The sequence below is a fragment of the Pongo pygmaeus genome, chromosome 1 (genome assembly GCF_028885625.2).
Source record: "Pongo pygmaeus isolate AG05252 chromosome 1, NHGRI_mPonPyg2-v2.0_pri, whole genome shotgun sequence".
Taxonomy (NCBI): Eukaryota; Metazoa; Chordata; class Mammalia; order Primates; family Hominidae; genus Pongo; species Pongo pygmaeus.
Genome location: NC_072373.2, coordinates 137,929,048 through 137,949,132, shown reverse-complemented (window position 1 = coordinate 137,949,132; position 20,085 = coordinate 137,929,048). Strand labels below are relative to the sequence as shown.

General features: G+C 36.1%; 1 protein-coding gene across 2 annotated transcripts in view; it reads left to right on the top strand.

Annotated features, from left to right (window-relative positions):
• Positions 1–20,085, top strand: part of BTBD8 (BTB domain containing 8) — a 104,383-nt gene that overhangs the window by 71,827 nt on the left and 12,471 nt on the right. For both annotated transcript variants that reach the window (XM_054476405.2, XM_063664833.1), the window contains 4 exons: positions 14,737–14,919; positions 15,642–15,779; positions 16,645–16,774; positions 19,200–19,261. In XM_054476405.2, the coding sequence (XP_054332380.1) occupies positions 14,737–14,919; positions 15,642–15,779; positions 16,645–16,774; positions 19,200–19,261 (513 nt within the window). The remainder of the gene's footprint in view (positions 1–14,736; positions 14,920–15,641; positions 15,780–16,644; positions 16,775–19,199; positions 19,262–20,085) is intronic.

The following is a 20,085-nucleotide window of genomic DNA, read 5'->3' as shown; positions in this document are numbered from 1 at the left end:
ACTATGATGAGTACAAGCATTAAGTTACATGTCAAATCTTTACCATTGTAGCCTCAGCCATAGAACAGTGCACTCAGTATATATTGTCAAATAGGTAAGTAAGTGAATTGTATAACTTAGAATTCAGGTGTATACATAGGATCACACAGGTTAAATCTGACTGGAATAATAAGAGAATTAATTTGAAATGAACCTGGTTAGAGGACAATTTTAAAATAAGTAGGTTAGGGCATTCCTGAAAGACTAAAAATGTGACCAGGGATATGGAGACTAGGCAGTGTCAGTATTCTGCTGTATCTGGAATGAGACAAGATGAGTCTGGGGACAGGCTAAAGATAGATGGAGAGGGATTTTAGTTGAGTATCTTGTTAACGAGTTTGATTTTTTTTTTTTAAACAAGTGGTAGGTATGTGATTTTAATTGAAGAATAAGCCCATCAAACTGTGCCTCTCCCAATGCTATACTCTTTTATTTTGATTTTATAGCTCTAATTAGGTCCTTGTAAGCTTTGTGGTGAATACTTGACTTTTTCTTTCAAGACAGATAAAAAGATAAACATCAGAACAGCCAAACATCCAGTCTGATCAATAGCCTCTGGCATCATGGTGATTATTCTCAAAATTTGTCTTTCTTTGTGGATAAACAGGTTTTAAGAAACACTAATTTAATATATTTGTCATATTTTATTATATAAGTAAAATGTGTTTAGCTTTATTGATGGAAACCAGAGTATTTTAATTTTCTCAAAATTCAAAGTATGTTACCCAGAAAGAGCAAGCAGTCTTTTTTTAGCAGTAACCCCAGATTGGCCTTTTAGAAAATCTTATAATATGTACATGCAATATTAATAGTGTTATTTTTAAAAATAGTTCCAAATTGTTACATTTTTACACATTTGATACTAACTTAAAAAATGAATTGCATTTAAAAAAATTTCTTGTGTGTTCGCATATCTCACAAAGCATTACTTATGACCATTTCTTCTTAATGTGACTTTTACCTTTGGGAAGTAATTTATTTTATATATGAATTCTATCTGGCAATTCTAGTTTATTAGTATTACTTTCTATATATTTTCTTATTCATCCTTTACTTATTTTATTTTATTTTGGAAAGAATATTTAACATGATATCTATGCTCTTAACAAATTTTTAAGTGTACAATACAGTATTGTCAATTATCGGCACACAGTTGAACAGCAGATCTCTCATCTTTCGTAACTGAAACTTAATGTCCAATGATAGCAACTCCCCATTTTCCCCTTCCCCAGCTCCTGGCAACCACCATTCCATTCTCTGATTCCAAGAGTTTGACTTGTAATGGAATCATACAGTATTTGCCTTTTCTGTGACTGACCTATTTCACTTAGGATAATGTCCTCAACATTCATCCATGTGGTCACATATTACAGAATTTTCTTCTTTTTAAAGAATGAATAATATTCTGCTGTATGTATACACCACATTTTCTTTATCCATTCATCTATTGGTGAACATTTAGGTTGTTTCCACATGTTGGCTATTGTAAATAGTGCTGCAGTGAACATGGTAGTGCTAATATTTCTTTGGGATCCTGATTTCAATTCTTTTTAATGAATGCTGATGTGCTTTGGATGTTTGTCCTCTCCAAGTCTCATGTTGAAATGTAATCTCCAATGTTGGAGGTGGGGCCTGGTGGGAGGGATTTGGGTCATGGGGGCGGATCCCTTATGAATGGTTTGGTGCCATCCCCATGGTGATGAGTGAGTTCTCACTCTAGTAGTTCACATGAGATTTGGTTGTTTAAAAAGGAGCCTGTAATCTCCCCATTCTGTCTCTTGCTCCCTGTCTCACCATGTGATGTGCCTGCTCCCCCGTTACCTTACACCATGATTGTAAGCTTCCTGAGGCCCTCACCAGAAGCTGAACAGATGTGGGTGCCATGCTTGTACAGCCTGCAGGACCATGAGCTAATAAACCTCTTTTCCTTATAAATTACTCAGCCTGCAGTATTCCTTTCATAGCAGTGCAAACAGGTTAACACAAATACCCAGAAGTAGGATTTTTTGGATCATATGGTAGTTCTATTTTTAATTTTTCAAGGAACCTGCATACTGTTCTACATAGCAGCTGCACCATTTTGCATTCCTGCCAGCGGTGTACAAGTGCTCCCTATTCTCCACATCCTCACCAAGACTTGTTATCTTTTATTTTTTTGATCATAGCCATCCAAACAGATGTGCGGTGACATCCTCTTGTGGTTTTAATTTGCATTTCCCTGATGATTAATGACACAGAACATCTTTTCATATACCCGTTGGCCATTTGTATGTCATCTTTGTAGAAATGTGTATTCAAGTCTTCAGCCAATTTTTAATTGTGTTATCAGATTTTTGCTATTAAATTGTAGGAGTTTTTTATATATTTTGGAATTAGCCCCTTATGACATGTATGGTTTGCAGTATTTTTCCCCATGCTGTAGATTTTTTCAGTGTCTTGTTTTCTTTGCTGTATGGAGGCTTTTTAATTTGATATAGTTTCACTCATTTATGTTTGCTTTTGTTGCTTGTCCTTTTGGCATCATATCTGTGAAATCATTACCGAGACCAATGTCATGAAGCTTTCCCCTGTGTTTTCTTCTAGGAGTTTTAGAGTTTCAGATCTTAGGTTGAAGTCTGAAATCCATTTTGAGTTGATGTTTGGGTATGTTGTATGATAAGGGTCAAATTGTATTCTTTTGCTTATGGATATCCTGTTTTCCCAGCACCATTTGTTGAAGAGACTTTCCTGACCCATTGTGTATTCTTGGCACCTTTAGTAAAGAGCAGTTGTATGTATGTGGATGTATTTCTGGGCTCTCTGTTCTGTTCCATTGATCTCTATGTCTGTCTTTAGGCCAGTACCACACTGTTTTAGTTTCTACAGCTTTGTTATATATTTTGAAATCAGAAAATCAAAGTCACTCCAACTTTTTCCTTCTTTCTTAATATTAATTTGGCTATTCAGGGTATTTTGTGGTTCCATATGAATTTTAGAATTGTGTTTTCTATTTCTATAAAAAATGCAATCAAGATTTTGATAGAGATTGCATTGTATCCATAGATCACTTTGTGTAGTATGGACTTTTTAGCAACATTAAGTCTTCCAGTCCATGAGTACTGGATGTCTTTCTGTTTGTCTTCTTTAATTTCTTTTTAAAATTTCTATCTGTCTATCTGTTTATTTATGAGACAGGGTCTTGCTCTGTTGCCCAGGCTGGAATACAGTGGCATGATCATAGCTCACTGCAACTTTGAACTCCCGGTCTCAAGTGATCCTCCTGCCTCAGCCTCCTGGGATTACAGGCACACGCCACTGTGCCTAGCTGTGCCTTCTTTAATTTCTTTCATCAATGTTTTGTAGTTTTTAGCATACAAGTCTTTCACCTTCTTAGATAAGTTTATTCTTAAGTATTTTACTCTTTGGTGCTATTGTAATTGGGATTGTTTTTCTAATTTCCTTTTCAGTCGTTAATGTTGTTAGTTGAAATGCAACTGATTATTGTATGTTCATTTTGTATCTTTCATCTTTACTGAATTTGTTTTAACAGTTTTTTGGTGAAGTGTTTAGAGTTTGCTATATATAAGATTATGTTATCTGCAAGCAGGGACAATTTTACTTCTTCCTTTACAGTTTGGATGCCTTATTATTTCTTCTTCATACCTAATTGTTCTGGTTAGGACTTCCAGGACTATGTTGAAGGGAAGTGGAGAGAATGAGCATCCTTGTCTTGTTCCTGATATTAACTTAAAAGTTTTCAGGGTAAACCTTGAGTATGATTCTAGCAGTGGGCTTTTGGCCTCTATTATGTTGAGATAATTTACTTCTCTTCCTAACTTGTTGAGAGTTTTCAGTCATGAAAAGCAATTGAATCTTGTCAAATACTGTTTCTGCATTTACTGAGATAATCATTTGACTTCTGTGTCTGTGCTATTAATGATGTGGGTTGCATTAATTGATTTACATATGTTAAATCATCCTTGTATCCTAGGAATAAATACCACTAGTTGATGGTGAATTATCTTTATAATGTACTGTTGAATTCAGTGTGCCAGTGCTTTGTTGAGGATTTTAACATCTATGTTAATCAGGGATATTGGCCTATAATTTTTCTTTTCTTGTAGTATTCTTATGCGGCTTTGGTGTCAGAGTAATGCTGGCCTTGTAAAATGAGGGAAATATTCCCTCCTCTTCAGTTTTTTGGAAGGGTGTGAGAAGGATTGGTATTAGGTCTTTCCTTTAACTAGCAGAATTCAGTAATGAAGCCTTCAGTAGAATTCAGTAATGAAGCTATCAGTCCTGGACTTTTCTTTGATGGGGGATTTTTTATTACAGCTCAATCTCCTACACATTATCAGTCTGTTCAGATTTTCTGTTTCTTCATGATTCAACCTTAATAGGTTGTATGTGTCTAGGAATTTATCCATTTCTTCTAGGTTACCTTGTTTATTGGCTTGTAATTGTTTATAACAGTCCCTTATGGTCATTTTAATTTGTGTCATCTATTGTAATGTGTCCTCTTTCATTTTGGATTGTATAATATTTATTTGCATCTTCTCTGCTTTTTTTCTTAGTATAAAGGATTGTCAATTTTGTTTATCTTTTCAAAAAAGCAACTCAGTTTTGTTAATTTTGAAAAACTGTTTTTGTATCCTCTATTTATTTCTGCTCTAATCTTTATTTTTTTTTCCTTGGTTTGCTAACTTCAGGCTTAGTTTCTTCTTTTTTTAGTTCCTTGAGGTATAACATAAAGGTTTTTTTTTTTCAGATCATTTTGTTTTTAATGTAGGCATTTATTGCTGTAAACTTTCCTCTTAGTTCTGCTTTTGCTGCATCCCATAAGTTTTGGTATATTGTATTGTGGTTTTTGTTTGTTTCAAGATACCTTCTAATTTATCCTTTGATTTTTTTCTTTGACCCATTGGTTGTTCAAAAGTGTGTTAATTTCTACAATTTATGTATTTTCTAGTCTTTCTTCTGTTGATTTCTACTTTTATTCCATTGTGTTCAGAAAAGATGCTTGGTATGATTTCAGTTGTCTTAATTTTGTTAAGACTCATTTTGTGACTGAACATGATATATTCTGGAGAACATTTTGTGTGTGCTTAAGAAGAATGTATATTCTGCCCCTGTTGGTTGGAATGTTCTGTATAGGTATGTTAGGTCCATTTGGTCTATAGTGTTTTTGAAGTCCAGTATTTCTTCATTGATTTTCTGTCTGATGTATTCATTATTCTTATTTATTTATTTATTTAGTTAAGAGATGGAGTCTCACTTTGTCTCCCAGATTGGAGTTCAGTGGCACAGTCATAGCTCACTACAGCCTCAAACTCCTGGGCTTAAGTGATCCTTCTGCCTTCCAAGTAGCTGGAACTACAGGCATGTGCCACCATCACTGGCTTTTTTTTTTTTTTTTTCTTGGTAGGGATAGGGTCTTGCTGTGTTGCCCAGGTTGGTCTCAAAATCCTGGCCACTTTCTTCCCAAGTGATCCTCCCATCTCAGCCTTCTGAGTTTCTGGGATTACACGCATGAGCCACTGTGCCCAACATGTATTCACTATTGAAAAGTTGTGTATTGAAAGTTCCTACTATCTTTGTATTGCTTTCTCTCTCTTCAGATCTATTAATACTTGCTTTATATATTTAGGTAATGTGATGCAGGGTGCATATATGTTTATAATTGTTGTATCTTCCTATCTTCCTGGCATATTCTTTTATCATTACATAATGTCTGTGTCTCTTGTGACAAGTTTTGACTTAAAGTCTATTTTGTTTGATGTGGTATAGCCACTCTTACTCTTTTTATTACCATTTATATGGAATATCTTTTTTTGTTCCTTCACTTCCAGCCTAAATGTGTTGTTAAATCTAAAGTGAGTCTCTTGTAGACAGTATATCATTGGATCTTGTTTTTTAATCCACTTAGCTACTCTGTCTTTTGATTGGATAGTTTAATCTATTTATATTTTAAGTAATTATTGAGAGGAAAGGATTTACTATTGCCATTTTATTATTTTCTGTTGTCCTATAGTTCTTTGGTCCCTCTTTTTATCTTCTGCTGTCTTTCTTTGTGCTTTATTTTCTTAATATTGATATACTAAAATTTTTTTCTCTCTTTTTTGGTGTAACTTCTATATGTATTTTGTTTCTAATTACCATGGGACCTACATAAATATCTCATAGATATAACAGTGTATTTTAAGCTCAATCCACATACACAGAAACTCTACACTTTTACTACTCCCCCCACACATACGCTCTGTTACTGGTTTCACCATTTATATCTACCTATAGTACATATTTGTTAATATACTTTTTAGTTATAGTTATTTTTAATGCATTTATCTTTTAACTTATATGCAAAAATTAAAAGTGATTAATTCAGTTGTAACAAATATACCACTCTGGTGTTGAATGTTGATAATGAGAGAGGCTGTGCATTGTGTGAGATCAGGGGGCTTATGGGAAATCTCCGTACTTTCCTCACAGTTTTGCTGTGAACCTAAAACCATGCTTAAAAAAATGAAAAAAAAAAAATTTAAGACAGGGTCTCACTCTGTCACCCAAGCTGGAGTGCAGTGGCATGATCACAGCTCACTGCAGCCTTGACCTCCTGCCTCAGCCTCCCAAGTAGCTGAAACTATAGACATGTGCCATCACACCTGGCTAATTTTTGTATTTTTTGTAGAGAAATGGTTTGGCCATGTTGCCCAGGCTTGCCTCAAACTCCTGGGCTCAAGCGATCTACCTAGTTCAGCTTCTGAAAGTGTTGGAATTACAGGCATGAGCCACTGTGCCCAGCCAAAATCTTTTTTTTTTAAGTGATTTATTCACTGCCATAAGTGATACAGTACTCTTCATAAGTGAATCATAAGTGATTCATTACTCTTCATTTGTTTATATATATTTTTCTTTTCTTCCTTTTTTTTTTTTTTCTGGAGATGAGGTCTTGCTCTGTCACCTAGGCTGGAGTGCAGTGGCACAAACATGGCTCACTGCAGTCTCAGCTTCATAGGCTCAACCAATCCTCTTGCTCCACAGCCTCCCAAGTAGCTGGGACTGCAGGTGCATGCCACCACAGCCAGCTAATTTTTTGTATTTTTTTGTAGAGACAGGGTTTTGCCATATTGCTCAGGCTGGTCTCGAACTCCTGAGCTCAAGTGATCTGCCCACCTCGGCCTCCCAAAGTGACTGGATTACAGGCATGAGCCACCATGCCTGCCTTATATATTTTCCTTCACCAATGAGTTTCATACTTTCTTATGCTCTCATGTTGCTTTTTAATGTACTTTTGTTTCAACTTGAAGAATTCCCATTAGCACTCCTTTTAAGGCAGATCAACTGGTGATGAATTTTCTCGGCTTTTGTCTTTATCTTTGCCTCATTTTTGAAGGACAATTTTGCCAGGTTTGGTATTCTTCATTGGCAGGGTTGGTTTGTTTTTAAAAAGCACTTTGAATATATCATTGCACTCCCTTATTGCCTGCAAGGTTTCTGCTGGAAAATCTGCCTTGAGTCTTATAAACATTCCCTTGTACATAAGTTGCTTTTTTCTTGCTGCTTTCAAAATTTGCTCTTTTACTTTGGCAGTTTGATTATATGTCTCACTGTGGATTTCTTTGGATTCATCTTATTTGGGAGTACTTTGGGCTTCCTGGATCTGGATGTCTGTTTCCTTCTCCAGGTTTGGGAAGTTTTCAGCCATTATTTCTTTTAATAAATTTTCTGACCCTTTTTCTCCTTTCTCCTTTGGAACTTTAGTAATGTATATATTGTCCCATAGTGCCTTAAACTTTCTTTACTGTTTTTCATTCTTTTTGCTTTTCTGATTGAATAGTAATTTCAATGACCTGTCTTTGAATTTGCTTATTCTTTCTTCTCTTTGATCTAGTCTGCTGTTGAACACCTTTAAAGAATTTTTCAATTCAGTAATTGTATTCTTCAGCTCCACGATTTCTGTTTGGCACTTTTTTAATATTGTATATCTCTTTAATGAAATTATTACTTTGTCATGCATTATTTTCCTGACCTTGGTGTGAACATCTTTATGATGATGATTTTGAATTCTCTGTGAGCTAAATCATATATCTCAATTTCATTTAGGCCAGTTTCTGGAGATTTATTTTGTTCTTTGGAACGTATTTCTTTGTCCATTTTCCTTGACTCTCTTTGTATCTGCATATTAGATTAACAGCTACCTCTTCCAGTTCTCATGGACTGGCCTCATACAGGAGAAGACCCTTACTAATCAGCCCAGCTAGAGATTCAGGGCCTCTCAAACCTTCTTGCTAGTCCAACTCACTTTCTTTCTAGTGGCTTCCAAGCATCTAGAGTATCCTGGGTCCTATTAGTGCTCTGAGTCAAGTTCCTTGGGTAGCCCCCAGAAAAGTTAGGTCATCGGATATACACTCCTTCCTGCCCCAAGTAGAAGGCAGGATTTGGGGCTTTTCCAGCTGTTCACTCTCTACTGAGACAAGTGAAGGGGTTCTGGCAACTAGTCGCATGCAACATCATCTACCTTCTTTGTTCTCATTGGCCCTTGGATGGCTAAGACATGCTAGGCCCCATTAGGAGGAGATATGGTGACTACCAGCCCAAATCGCCATTTGTGTTCTTTCCCAGGTAGCTAGAGTTTGCTGGGTCCCATCAGCACTCCAAGACTGCAAGACAGAAATCAGTCATCTAGGCAACCCCTGGAAAAGTTGGGATGTTTGACACATGGTCTAACTCTTTCCTTCCCCAGGGAGAAGCTGGGAGCTTGTGGTTTTCTTCCCAGTTGTACAGCTCTGTGCCAGGGGTAGGATTCTGGTGAGACTGTGTCTCATATTTCCCTATCAGCTTCAAAGTGTCTGGTTTCATGCTCATCCTCAGTGCAGGAGCCTCTCAACTAGTTTCTCAGTTTCTCACAAAGAGAATTTGTTAATTGTTGAATCAGTGTGTTCATGGGGGAAGGAGGGTTTAGGGCTTCCTATTCTGCCATCTTGCTGATGTCACTTCTCCTCAAGCAGTCTTCTTAAGCCTTCTTTAGTTCTAATTCAGTTCAACCACATGTGCCATGGAAGGTACTCTAATCCATCAAATATTTCTTTGTCATCAAGGGAGATATGAAAGTGCTGCTACATTAGAGTATAACATGGAGAATTTTTAAATATGTTTTAGTGTGAGGAACTTTAAATTTTTACCCTTCTTTGTCACCAAGTCAAAAGACAGATAACAGTTCACATGATATAAACACTAATTTTCCTAATATAGAGAGTTTCTACAAATTGATTTTTAAAAATCAAAGCGAAACATAGGATAGAATTAGATAGTTCACTAAGGAAATACAGATACCTCTTAATTTGATGAGCAGATCCTGAACTTCATTTATTTAAGAGAAATGGACGTGAGAACTACCATGTCAGACCATTTTCTACCTTTCAGAATGATGAAAAGAAATTTTCACTGTGTTAGTAAGAGTATGTGGGATAAATATTCTGATTTATTCCTGGGAAGGTCATAAATTAGCACAACTTTTTCTATGTTTCCTAAGCTTTTTATCTGTGACCCAGAATAAAAAGATGTTTTTTCTTTGTTTGTTTTGTTGTTGTTTTCATTGTAACCCAATACACTAACATGTATAGAACAGGAACACAAGTTTTACAAAGATCTCTTAGCCTTATTACATATGATGTACTGGTGTTTTCTATGTTTCTCCTTCCTTTTTTTGTCTTTCTCACCCACCCAGCCCCTTCTTTCTTTTGTTTTCTAGTGCTGATTGTGAACCGCTAAATACATTTCTCTAGGTTGCTATGGAGGAATCTACCACTCGAAAAACAGTGCTCCATTGATTGTATATTGGCAGTGTTTTGGATACCCCTGGTGTCCCACCTCATAGCCTCTTGGCCCATGTTTGTACTCAAACTATTGCTGCAGCATCTAGCTGCACATGGATGTGATTCTGACAGCACCTTCCCTCAGCCACATCACATACACATCTTTCTCACTTTCTGTACTGAGGCTTCACTGCTACACCACGTGAGATACCTGCAGCTCGGAAATTCTGAACCTGTGTAAACCTGGCAGTGAAAGAGAGTTCACATCCCTGAGGGCAAGCCTTGACCAATGGGAGATGAGAGCCAGTGGTTAATGTGTCATTGTTCTGTCTGTTGGATGGATAATTCAAAGTATGTCCTTCATAGCTCTTCAGAAGGTCCCCAACAAGATTGAGTCCCAGTTGCCTACAATAGTGAATTCTATATTCGTGTTTTTCAAACTTTAATGTATCTACAAAACACTTGGGGGTCTTGTTTAAATGCAGATTCTAATTCAGTAAGTCAAGGGAGGATACAGAGATTGTGTATTTCTAACAGGCTCTGGCTAGCTGACGCCACTTTGAATAGCAGAGAGCTAGAAAATACACCCTTGAATTGGCTTTCCTTCCTTTCGTCCCTGTTGCACTCTTCCAGCACCTCAGATCCCCCAGGATCACTTCACAAATAAACTGTCTGCGTATCAGCCTGTTTCTCAGGCTCAATTTTTAGGCAGAACCCAGGTTAAGAGAAGTAGTATTGACCCAGCAATTCTACTTCTAGAAATGTATCTTGTAGATATTTTCACATATTTGTGAAATAATGTTATATACAAGGTAAGTCATTACGACATAATAGCAAAACTGGAAACAATGTAAATGTCTTTAAGTAGAGGACTGGTTAAATGACTTGTGATGTATCTATATTATGGACTATGACATGGCTATTAAAACAGAAAAATATATATATACACTGGTAAGAAAAATATTCAAGATGTGTGCTAAGTGTAAAAGGCAAGATACAGGGCTGGGCGCGGTGGTTCACGCCTGTAATCCCAGCACTTTGGGAGGCCGAGGCAGGCAGATCACAAGGTCAGGAGATCGAGACCATCCTGGCTAACACGGTGAAACCCCGTCTCTACTAAAAAATACAAAAAATTTGCCAGGTGTGGTGGCAGGCACCTGTAATCCCAGCTACTCGGGAGGCTGAGGCAGGAGAATGGTGTGAACCTGGGAGGCAGAGCTTGCAGTGAGCTGAGATCGCACCACTGCACTCCAGCCTGGGCAGCAGAGAGAGACTCTGTCTCAAAAAAAAAAAAAAAAAAAAAGGCAAGATACAGAGTACTGTGCATATTAATGCCTTCATTTGGATAAAATAAGCAGAAAATTACATATATGTTTTGTTTGTATATGCATAAAATAACTCTGGAAAGATAAGGGAAAAAATAATATTGGTTGTAAAATGGATGGTTTGGGGACAGGAAGGAGAGGAAGACTTTTCCTGGAATGTCCTTTATACATTTGAAAAAAATTTTTTTTTGAGCAATAGCAAGGTTTATTGTTTATTGTGAAGAGCGAAAGGACAAAGCTTCCACAGTGTGGAAGGGAACCCGAGCGGATTGCCCTACATTTGAAATTTTTAATCTGTGATTGTGTTAACTGTTGAATTAAAATTTAAGTGTTTGGTCTAAAAGTATTACTTTTATTTTCTTTGAATCTTGAGGTACTCTAACATTTAATGTTTATCATATATTCAGATGAGTATGGAATAAGATCATGTATCATCTATGTTATTTAACTATGTCCATATTGTAGTTTTCCAAGCTAAATTATGACAATTATACTCTATATCTGTGGTTTTTTAAAAAATGCTGTCAGAGCACATCACATTGTGTATATAGTAAGCACTTTGTAGATATCTGCCAAATTTATTTAAATACCTTACATTTGGCTTCCCTACCAGAGCAGTGCCTGCAGTAGAACAAATTGAGCTTATTGTCTAAAACTCTTAGTAATTGTACAGTTACTCAGGAAGTCACTGGAAGAGGAAACGACAATGGTTCTAAAAGTGAGACGAATTATAGCAAAGTATGACTTTATTTTACTCAAAGCAGTGGAAGAATATAATACATTTTTAAAGGATTATTGCCTGGATGCAGTGGCTCACACTTGTAATCCCAGCACTTTGGGAGGCCGAGGTGGGAGGATCACTTGAAGCCAAGAGTTCAAGACCAGCCTGGACAACATGGCAAGACTCCATCCCTACAAAATTTTTTAGAGCTGGACGTGGTAGCTCACACCTGTAATCCCAGCATTTTGGGAGGCCAAGGCGGGTGGATCACTTGAAGCCAGGAGTTTCAGACCAACCTGACCAACATGGTGAAACCCCGTCTCTACTAAAAATACAAAAAATTAGCTGGGCATGGTGGCGTGCATGTGTAATACCAGCTATTCACATGACTGAGGCACAAAAATTGCTTGAACTGGGGAGGTGGAGGTTGCAGTGAGCCGAGATTGCACCACTGCACCACAGCCTGGGCGACAGCGCGAGACCCCATTACAGTGAGCCGAGATCGCACCACTGTACTCCAGCCTGGGCGACAGAGCGAGACTCTGCCATCTCAAACGGGGTCTTGCTCTGTCGCCCAGGCTGGAGTGCAGTGGTGTGATCTCGGCTCACTGCAAGCTCTGCCTCCCGGGTTCACGTCATCCTTCTGCCTCAGCCTCCCAAGTAGCTGGAACTACAGGTGCCCGCCACCATGCCCAGCTAATTTTTTGTATTTTTAGTAGTTTCACCGTGTTGACCAGGATGGTCTCAATCTCCTGACCTTATGATCTGCCCACCTCAGCCTCCCAAAGTGCTGGGATTACAGGTGTGAGCCACCTCGCCTGGCCAATACTTTTTTAAAAAAATTAGCTGGTCGTGGTGGCATGTACCTGTGGTTTCAGCTACTTGAAAGGCTGAAGCAGGAGGATCACTTGATCTCAGGAGTTTGAGGCTGCAGTGAGCCATGTTCAAGCCACTACATTCCAGCCTGGGTGACAGAGCAAGACTTGTGTCAAAGAAAAAAAAAAGAATTATTAGTAAATGGTTAAAATTTTTAGTTTTGAAGTTGAAAGATTAAACTTGTTATCTTAGAGATTGACTGATAGACTGTGTCGCCAATCATGTTAAAAGATCAGCAAATAAATTTTAGTGTCTACTATGACCCAGTTTTATACTAGGCCCTGAGGATACATTGGTGAGCTAAAACAGAGGTAGTTTTACACTCATTGAACATACAGCCTAGTGAGGGAGACAGACATTAATCAAATAGTAATGTTCATGTTTGATTACTTACAAATGAATTAAATGCTCTAACAAAAAGCGACAGATTTTCTTATAGCGTGTATAAAAGAAATCTGATGTAGATATATGGTATCAGGGAAGATGTAGTGCTTCTGGACCTAAAAAAAAAAAAAAAAAACAGAGGCTGTGCAGAGTCCACATCATGCTGTCCATGTTAGGTATTTCAGTCATTTCCAGATTTATCAATGATCTATTGCTGTGTAACAAACCACGCACAAACTTAGCAGCTTAAAACAACTCCACAATTCTGTGAGTTCACTGGGTGATTCTTCTGCTGGTCTTGCCTGTGGCGGCTGCATTCAGCTGGGGGCTGAGCTGGGGGCCTGGTCCTCCTGCACCAAGTGGTCTTCCCTATCAGTCCTCTTTTGGTCTGGTGGTCCCAGGATTCTCAGAAGGTAAAGACTGAAGCTGCAAGGCTTCTTGAGGCCTAGGCTCTAGAACTTGCACATCACCACTGTTGGTTAAGGCAAGTCAGAAGGCTAGTAGTCTAGAGTCAAGACTGAGGAGATAGATTCCACCTCTTGGTGGATGGAATTTGTGGCCATGTTTTTCAATTTACCAGTCTATCAAGTAACTAATTAATAAATAGTTATTTACTAAGCATTGTTTTAAGAACTGGAAATCAAACATGAATAAGAGACAGTAATATATAAGTTGCCTTTTTTCCTTTTCCGTGGAGTACATGGTATTTGTGCATTGTCATTCCATTTTCCATAGAGATCAATATTTGTGAATGTTTTTTTCCATAATAATGAATCATGAAATGAATAAAATATAAACAGTAGAGTCTTAACCTAATTAGAGAAGAGGAGGAAAATCCCCGGGGATTATAAGTAATTTTTAGTCTTTCCAAATTTGCATAAAGAAAAGTATTTTGTAGTCAGAAAAGAATTAGTGCCATGCTGGTGTAGCTATGCAGTTATGAATGATATCTATAAGCACAAAAATTAACTTAGTAGTGATAATCTTAGGGAACTCAAATTTTTCTTTCTAGTTATTATCACTTTGCCGTCAGGTTTATTTTAGCTACTTTTCTTTTCTTTTCTTTTTTTTTTTTTTTTTGAAATGGAGTCTTGCTCTGTCACCCAGGCCGGAGTGCAGTGGTGCGATCTCGGCTCACTGCAACCTCCGCCTCCCGGGTTCAAGCAACTCTCCTCCCTCAGCCTCCCGAGTAGCTGGGATTACAGGTGTGCACCACCATGCCCAACTAATTTTTGTATTTTTAGTAGAGGTGGGTTTTCACCATGTTGGCCAGGCTGATCTTGAACTCCTGACCTCAAGTGATCCACCTGCCTTAGCCTCCCAAAGTGCTGGGATTATAGGAATGAGCCACCGTGCCCTGCCTGTTTTAGCTGCCTTTTAAAGGTGGTTTCTTCCTAGCTCAAACTTTACCCTTTTGAATAATTCTGAATGAATGAATAAATATTATATGTAAAACTAATGACAAAGACATTAGCTACTTGGAATTTTGTTTTTGCAGGAAACATCCCATAACAACAAAAGTATTTGATTTGCTTAGAGAGTTATTTTATTAGCAGTAATAGCATCTAACTTTTTCCAATTTTTTTTTAAATCTAAGAATGATAAGAATGCTGCTTTTCTTCTGATGGAAAGTGACAGGCTAATCATCAGTTTACCCAGAGTGAAGTGGACGGAAGCAGCACTGACCATGGCGTCTCAGCTTCAAGAAAAATGTATTGCATTTATTGTAGACAACTTCTCCAAGATTATTCAGAGTGAAAATTTTGCTCTTCTTTTACAGGTACTATGCCTAAATTATATCCTATATTTAGTTCCATTTTTGTGTTCTGATTTCAATTATGTAAGAGCTTTTAAATGCAGGTTGCTTTTGATTAAATTAATGTGATTTAAATAAACTCCATAGCAGATGGCATGTTTACATAGGATTTAAGGCAGTGATGGACAGGATATTTGGCTCACAAGATGAGAAAGGCGAGAGGGACAGGTTTGAGTGCCCTGGCAAGGCACAGTGTAATTCTGGCCAACTCTAGCCCTCCCTCAGCAAGCCACATTTTAGAAACCAAAGTCATAAAGATACTGTTTTGGCCAGTAATACAATTATGGTCCATGCAGAATTCTCTGTCTTATTGGGAAGCTACTTTCTCTGAAATTATTCACTGAATAAATAACTCCTATTTTTTATTTCTAGGTTCTGTATTTAGGGCTATGTTGGCTTTTAAAAACTATGTGTCCACCATGGCACGTGTATACATATGTAACAAACCTGCATGTTGTGCACATGCACCCTAGAACTTAAAGTATAATAAAAATAAATAAAAATAAAAATAAAAACTGCGTGCATATGCATATATGCAAATTTTTTAACAAAAGAAAGGGAAAAGACAAATATGATTTCTGGTTGACTTCATACAGCTAGTTATAATGATCTGTTACGCCAGACTTTCACATTTGTTGCGCATTTTATATGTATTCCTCTTAAATATTAATTTCTGTGTTTTATAGTCACAAGCAATGAGTAGCACAGCCGATCTGTTGGACACAATTTTAAAAGCAATTGAAGAAAATATCACCACTGAAAATAGCTGCTCTCTTCTTATGGCTCTGGACACATTGCTGAACTCTGACAGTACAAGAGAAATGGTACTGAATGTAATGAAATTTATTAAAATAATGCAGTATTTGAACTAAGATTTTTAAATGTATGTGCATTTTAAATGTTGCATGGGTCATTGAAGCTAGGCAGTGGATACCTAGGGATGGATTAAGGTCTCTACTTTTGTATATGTTTGGAATTTTTTATAATACTAAATTTTAAAAATTCCATTTGTCTCCAAATGGACTTTTTATAAAAGTTTAGAAATTGGCAGTTTGGCTGGGTAATTTTAAATGTAGTGTGATACTTAGCAACATTATTTGGCACAGCATAACTCTCGTATTTCTCCCTGGTCCTACAGTAAATTTTCTAGATATAAAATGTATATTTTAGAGTTTTTAATCATCAGTGTCTTTTATTTTTATAATCTTAATTTTTCTCTTCAAAAAATCGTATTTTAAAATTAGGCTGGGAAGCAAAATTAAAATACTTATTTTTAAGTACAGTTAATCAGTGGTGGCCATTAATTAGGTAATCACAAATTATTGGCATTCTGTATTTGTTCAACAAGAATGGTTTTTAAAATGTATCATATTTGTTACTATTCCGTAGAGCATTTGACCTTGTAATGTCATAGTTGATATGAAAAGGCTGTGGAAGGTGTTCATATCAAGGGCATTGGTGTTTTAAAATAACGTTTGGTTGAAAAGATTAGATTTTTTAGCTTTGTGTTCATTTATAAAATTTTGTTATTAATAAGTCTTCATAAATAACATGTACCCAACGATCTTAAAAATCTAAATGATGACATCATTGATCTAGCTTAGGAGTAAGTAGATTCTGAAAGGAATAATGACTGGTTGCTATGACAATGTGGCTCTCACCAGCTGCTGATTTGTTGCTTGAACACAGGGTTTTACGTGCAAGATCCAGGCTCTCCGTGATAAGCTGTGGATCTTCCTGGTTCAGTCTTTCTATGCTGTTCGGCACACAGAAAGCTGGAAGCTGATGAGCACAGATGATCAACAGAAAATCCAAGCAGGTACATTAGCCTTGAGATATTTCAATTCTTATGTAATGATCGTTGTGACAGCAGATATTTTGAGGGCATTCTGATAGTGAAAAGGTTAACATTTGTGTGCTTCTGTTGGATAATAGGATGCTAACTGAAACTGGTGCTCATATGTTTAGGCAGTTTTAATAAATCATGCTTTTTAGCTGTTCTTAGAAAATGAAACTCATTTCCTTTATATATATGTATATATATATATAAATTTCTAATCTTACTATATATTAGCAACAATGTTCTAGGCAAATTTGCTTACAAGCATTCTTGTGAAGAGATTAAAAGTGTAAGAAAATGTAACCCACATAGAACAGAGTATCAAACATACTTTTTCCTCCTTTTTAAATATGTTTTGTCATAAAGCTTTTCCATCTTTTTCGTAAGACACCCTCTCTTGTGGTTTTGGCTGGAATAGACAGCTTTATTTCACAACTGATTGGTTCAGTGATATGGAGTGTGCTATTGCGGACTGTCCCTCAGGAGCTGCACAGTGGTCTGTGACATCTAATAGGTATCATCTGAAACATTAGCATTAAACAAAAGATGTGTATTGCTCAGAACATGTGTTTAAAAAAATATCAAAATAAAAATTTGAGGGTGTGGAACTGAAAATGGCTTCATGACTATTTTTGGGTTAAAGCAGGTGCCTTAGAAAAAATATTGGTATATTCAGTGTGTATACTTTTTAAAACATTTTAAGAGACTAAATTTTATGAAGCAAACGTTTGGTACTGTAAAATGTGGAAGCCATGTCTGTTAAAATATATTTTGAGAATGCATAAATATTTAAATTCTTTAGTGGTATCATCAGAATAGGATCTTCTTTTACATTATAAGCATTATATGATACTGTAGCTAGATGTGATATGAAGAGCACTTTTCAAAGAAATTCCATTATTTTAAACAAAAATTATGAGAAGAAGGTCTTAGAAATCGGACATTTTTTTCCTTGTGACTATTTCTGTGCTGATTTTTAAATGATGGTTTATTTTTACAAAATTTATGTAATGTGAAGTAACAAGATAAGATCAGCATTCCTTCAGTAGGTGTCTTCAGCTCTCTTCCGATTAGTAGCAAACTTTGGTTTTCTCTATTTTAGAGGATTTCATAGTTATGTTGAGCTTCTGTGTTCTTTAATTCTTCAAAGTGCTAATTAAAAATACATGTAAATACCCATATTTAAGTAAAATGTTATTGGTAATCCAACTATCAACTAATCCAACAATCCTTTTTGAATTGTCAAAAAGGACTTTTCATTCTATTACATTGTATCAGTGTAATAATAATGTTTTAATCTTAAATAAGTTGAATTATAATGAGTTCCGACTTACGCATAATTACTTCATTGGGAAACCCAGATAAAGGAATTGTTCTGGGTTGTCTGTTACTACATTTCGTATGTCATAGTTGAGTTTTGACCTTTGGGAGAAATTTTTTATTTTAATTTCTTCCTGTGTATTATTGTGCAGAGTCATTTGCTTACTGCACATCAGTCCTATAGTGCCATTTTCATGATCCTGCTTTGTCTTATGGCACATATCCTATAGAACAGAGATCATGGAAGATGCACGGTAGTTACAGATAATTTAATGTATTTTTTATTAGCTGATTTAATAAAAATCAAATAATTTTCAGAGATTGCATATATTTCTTCAAAATATATCTTAAAGCCCAGTAACCTTCAAAAGAAAGAAATACATTTGCTAAACTATATTTGTAGCTCTCATATAATTATTCCAGCCTACATATTTTCCTGACATCATTCAAATTCTTATTTGAAGAGCATAGACATGAGTTCTGCAATAAATTCCCATATAAACCTAACTTATAAAATGAATTTTTATTTAATTATAAAAAGAATATTTTGAAGATTGTTTCTTGTTTTATTTTCAATAGAACCTTATTTTTTTATTTTCTCTTTCCTCCTTCCTCATTATATATCTGCAAAACTAGAAAATATTTTTAGTTTCAAGAGTATTTTTACGTTTAGTATAAACATTTTCTCATATTTAATAGCTTGTAGAATGTTACATTTGCCGTAATCTGTAATTTTTTGTGATTTGGAAAACTAAATGAAACCAATTATCTAAAATGTCACAGTTTGAGAAAATTCTTGTGTTTTTGTAAATGTATGAATCTTCTCTGTGAGATTGTACAGTTCTTATTTATTAATTTTAATAACATAAAACCTAGGGGCCAGAGAATAAGATAGAAAATGAGGTTCTTTTAAAAAAATTCCAAAATATAATAGGGAGTTGTTTTGTATACTAGATTGGTTTCAGGTTTATTAAGTTATTTCCATCAAAATATAACCTTTTTTCTGCTGACATACTATTTTTCCTTTACTTCTAAGGTAATAATAATGTTCGCTATAAAAATAAATTGCTGTTTCTTTCTACAGCTGCATTTGACAAAGGTGATGATCGAAGACTTGGCAAAAAGCCTATATTCAGTAGCTCGCAGGTAAACTTTCTAAATTTTATAGGTACAAATGAAAAAGATAACAAATTATTTAAAGCTTATTATTTTATATTTCAGAAAAAGTTTTAAAAATCTATTCATTAATTGAAGCTATTTCTTAATGGAAAATTTTTCTTTTTCTAAATCAAGTGAACAGTTAATAAATGTTTTAAAGTGAATTTTTTATATCCAGTTGGCACTGGAAGTATCTACCTTTTTCATTTCCTTGAAAACCTTTTTGGCAGCTAACATATTAGAGCTATTTCAGTCTATTGGAAGTTGTTTAGAACTCTAGACCTAATTCAATGTCTATTTTTCTAATTAGTCTACTTCTTAAAAAAGAAGATTTTAGGCCAAGCATGGTGGCTCATGCCTGTAATCCCAGCACTTTGGGAGGCCAAGGCGGATGGATCACCTGAGGTCAGGAGTTGGAGACAGCCTGGCCAACATGATGAAACCCCATCTTTACTAAATATACAAAAATTAGCCAGGCATGGTGGCGCACACCTGTAATCCCAGCTACTCGGGAGGCTGAGGGAGGACAATTGCTTGAACCCAGAAGGCAGAGGTTGCAGTGAGCCGAGATTGCACCATTGCACTCCAGCCTGGGTGACAAGAGCAAAACTCCGTCTCAAAAAAAAAAGATTTTAATTCACATAATGTATTTTTGGTGTTTTTGGAAAAAACAATTAGTACTAAGAGTACAACTGTGTTTTACTTTAAAAGTTACTTGGTATACTTTTATGAGGTATCTAAAGTAGTTGAATTCTTAGAAGGTAGTATTGTGGTTGCTGAAAACTAGGGGGAGGGAGAAAGGGGGAGTTGTT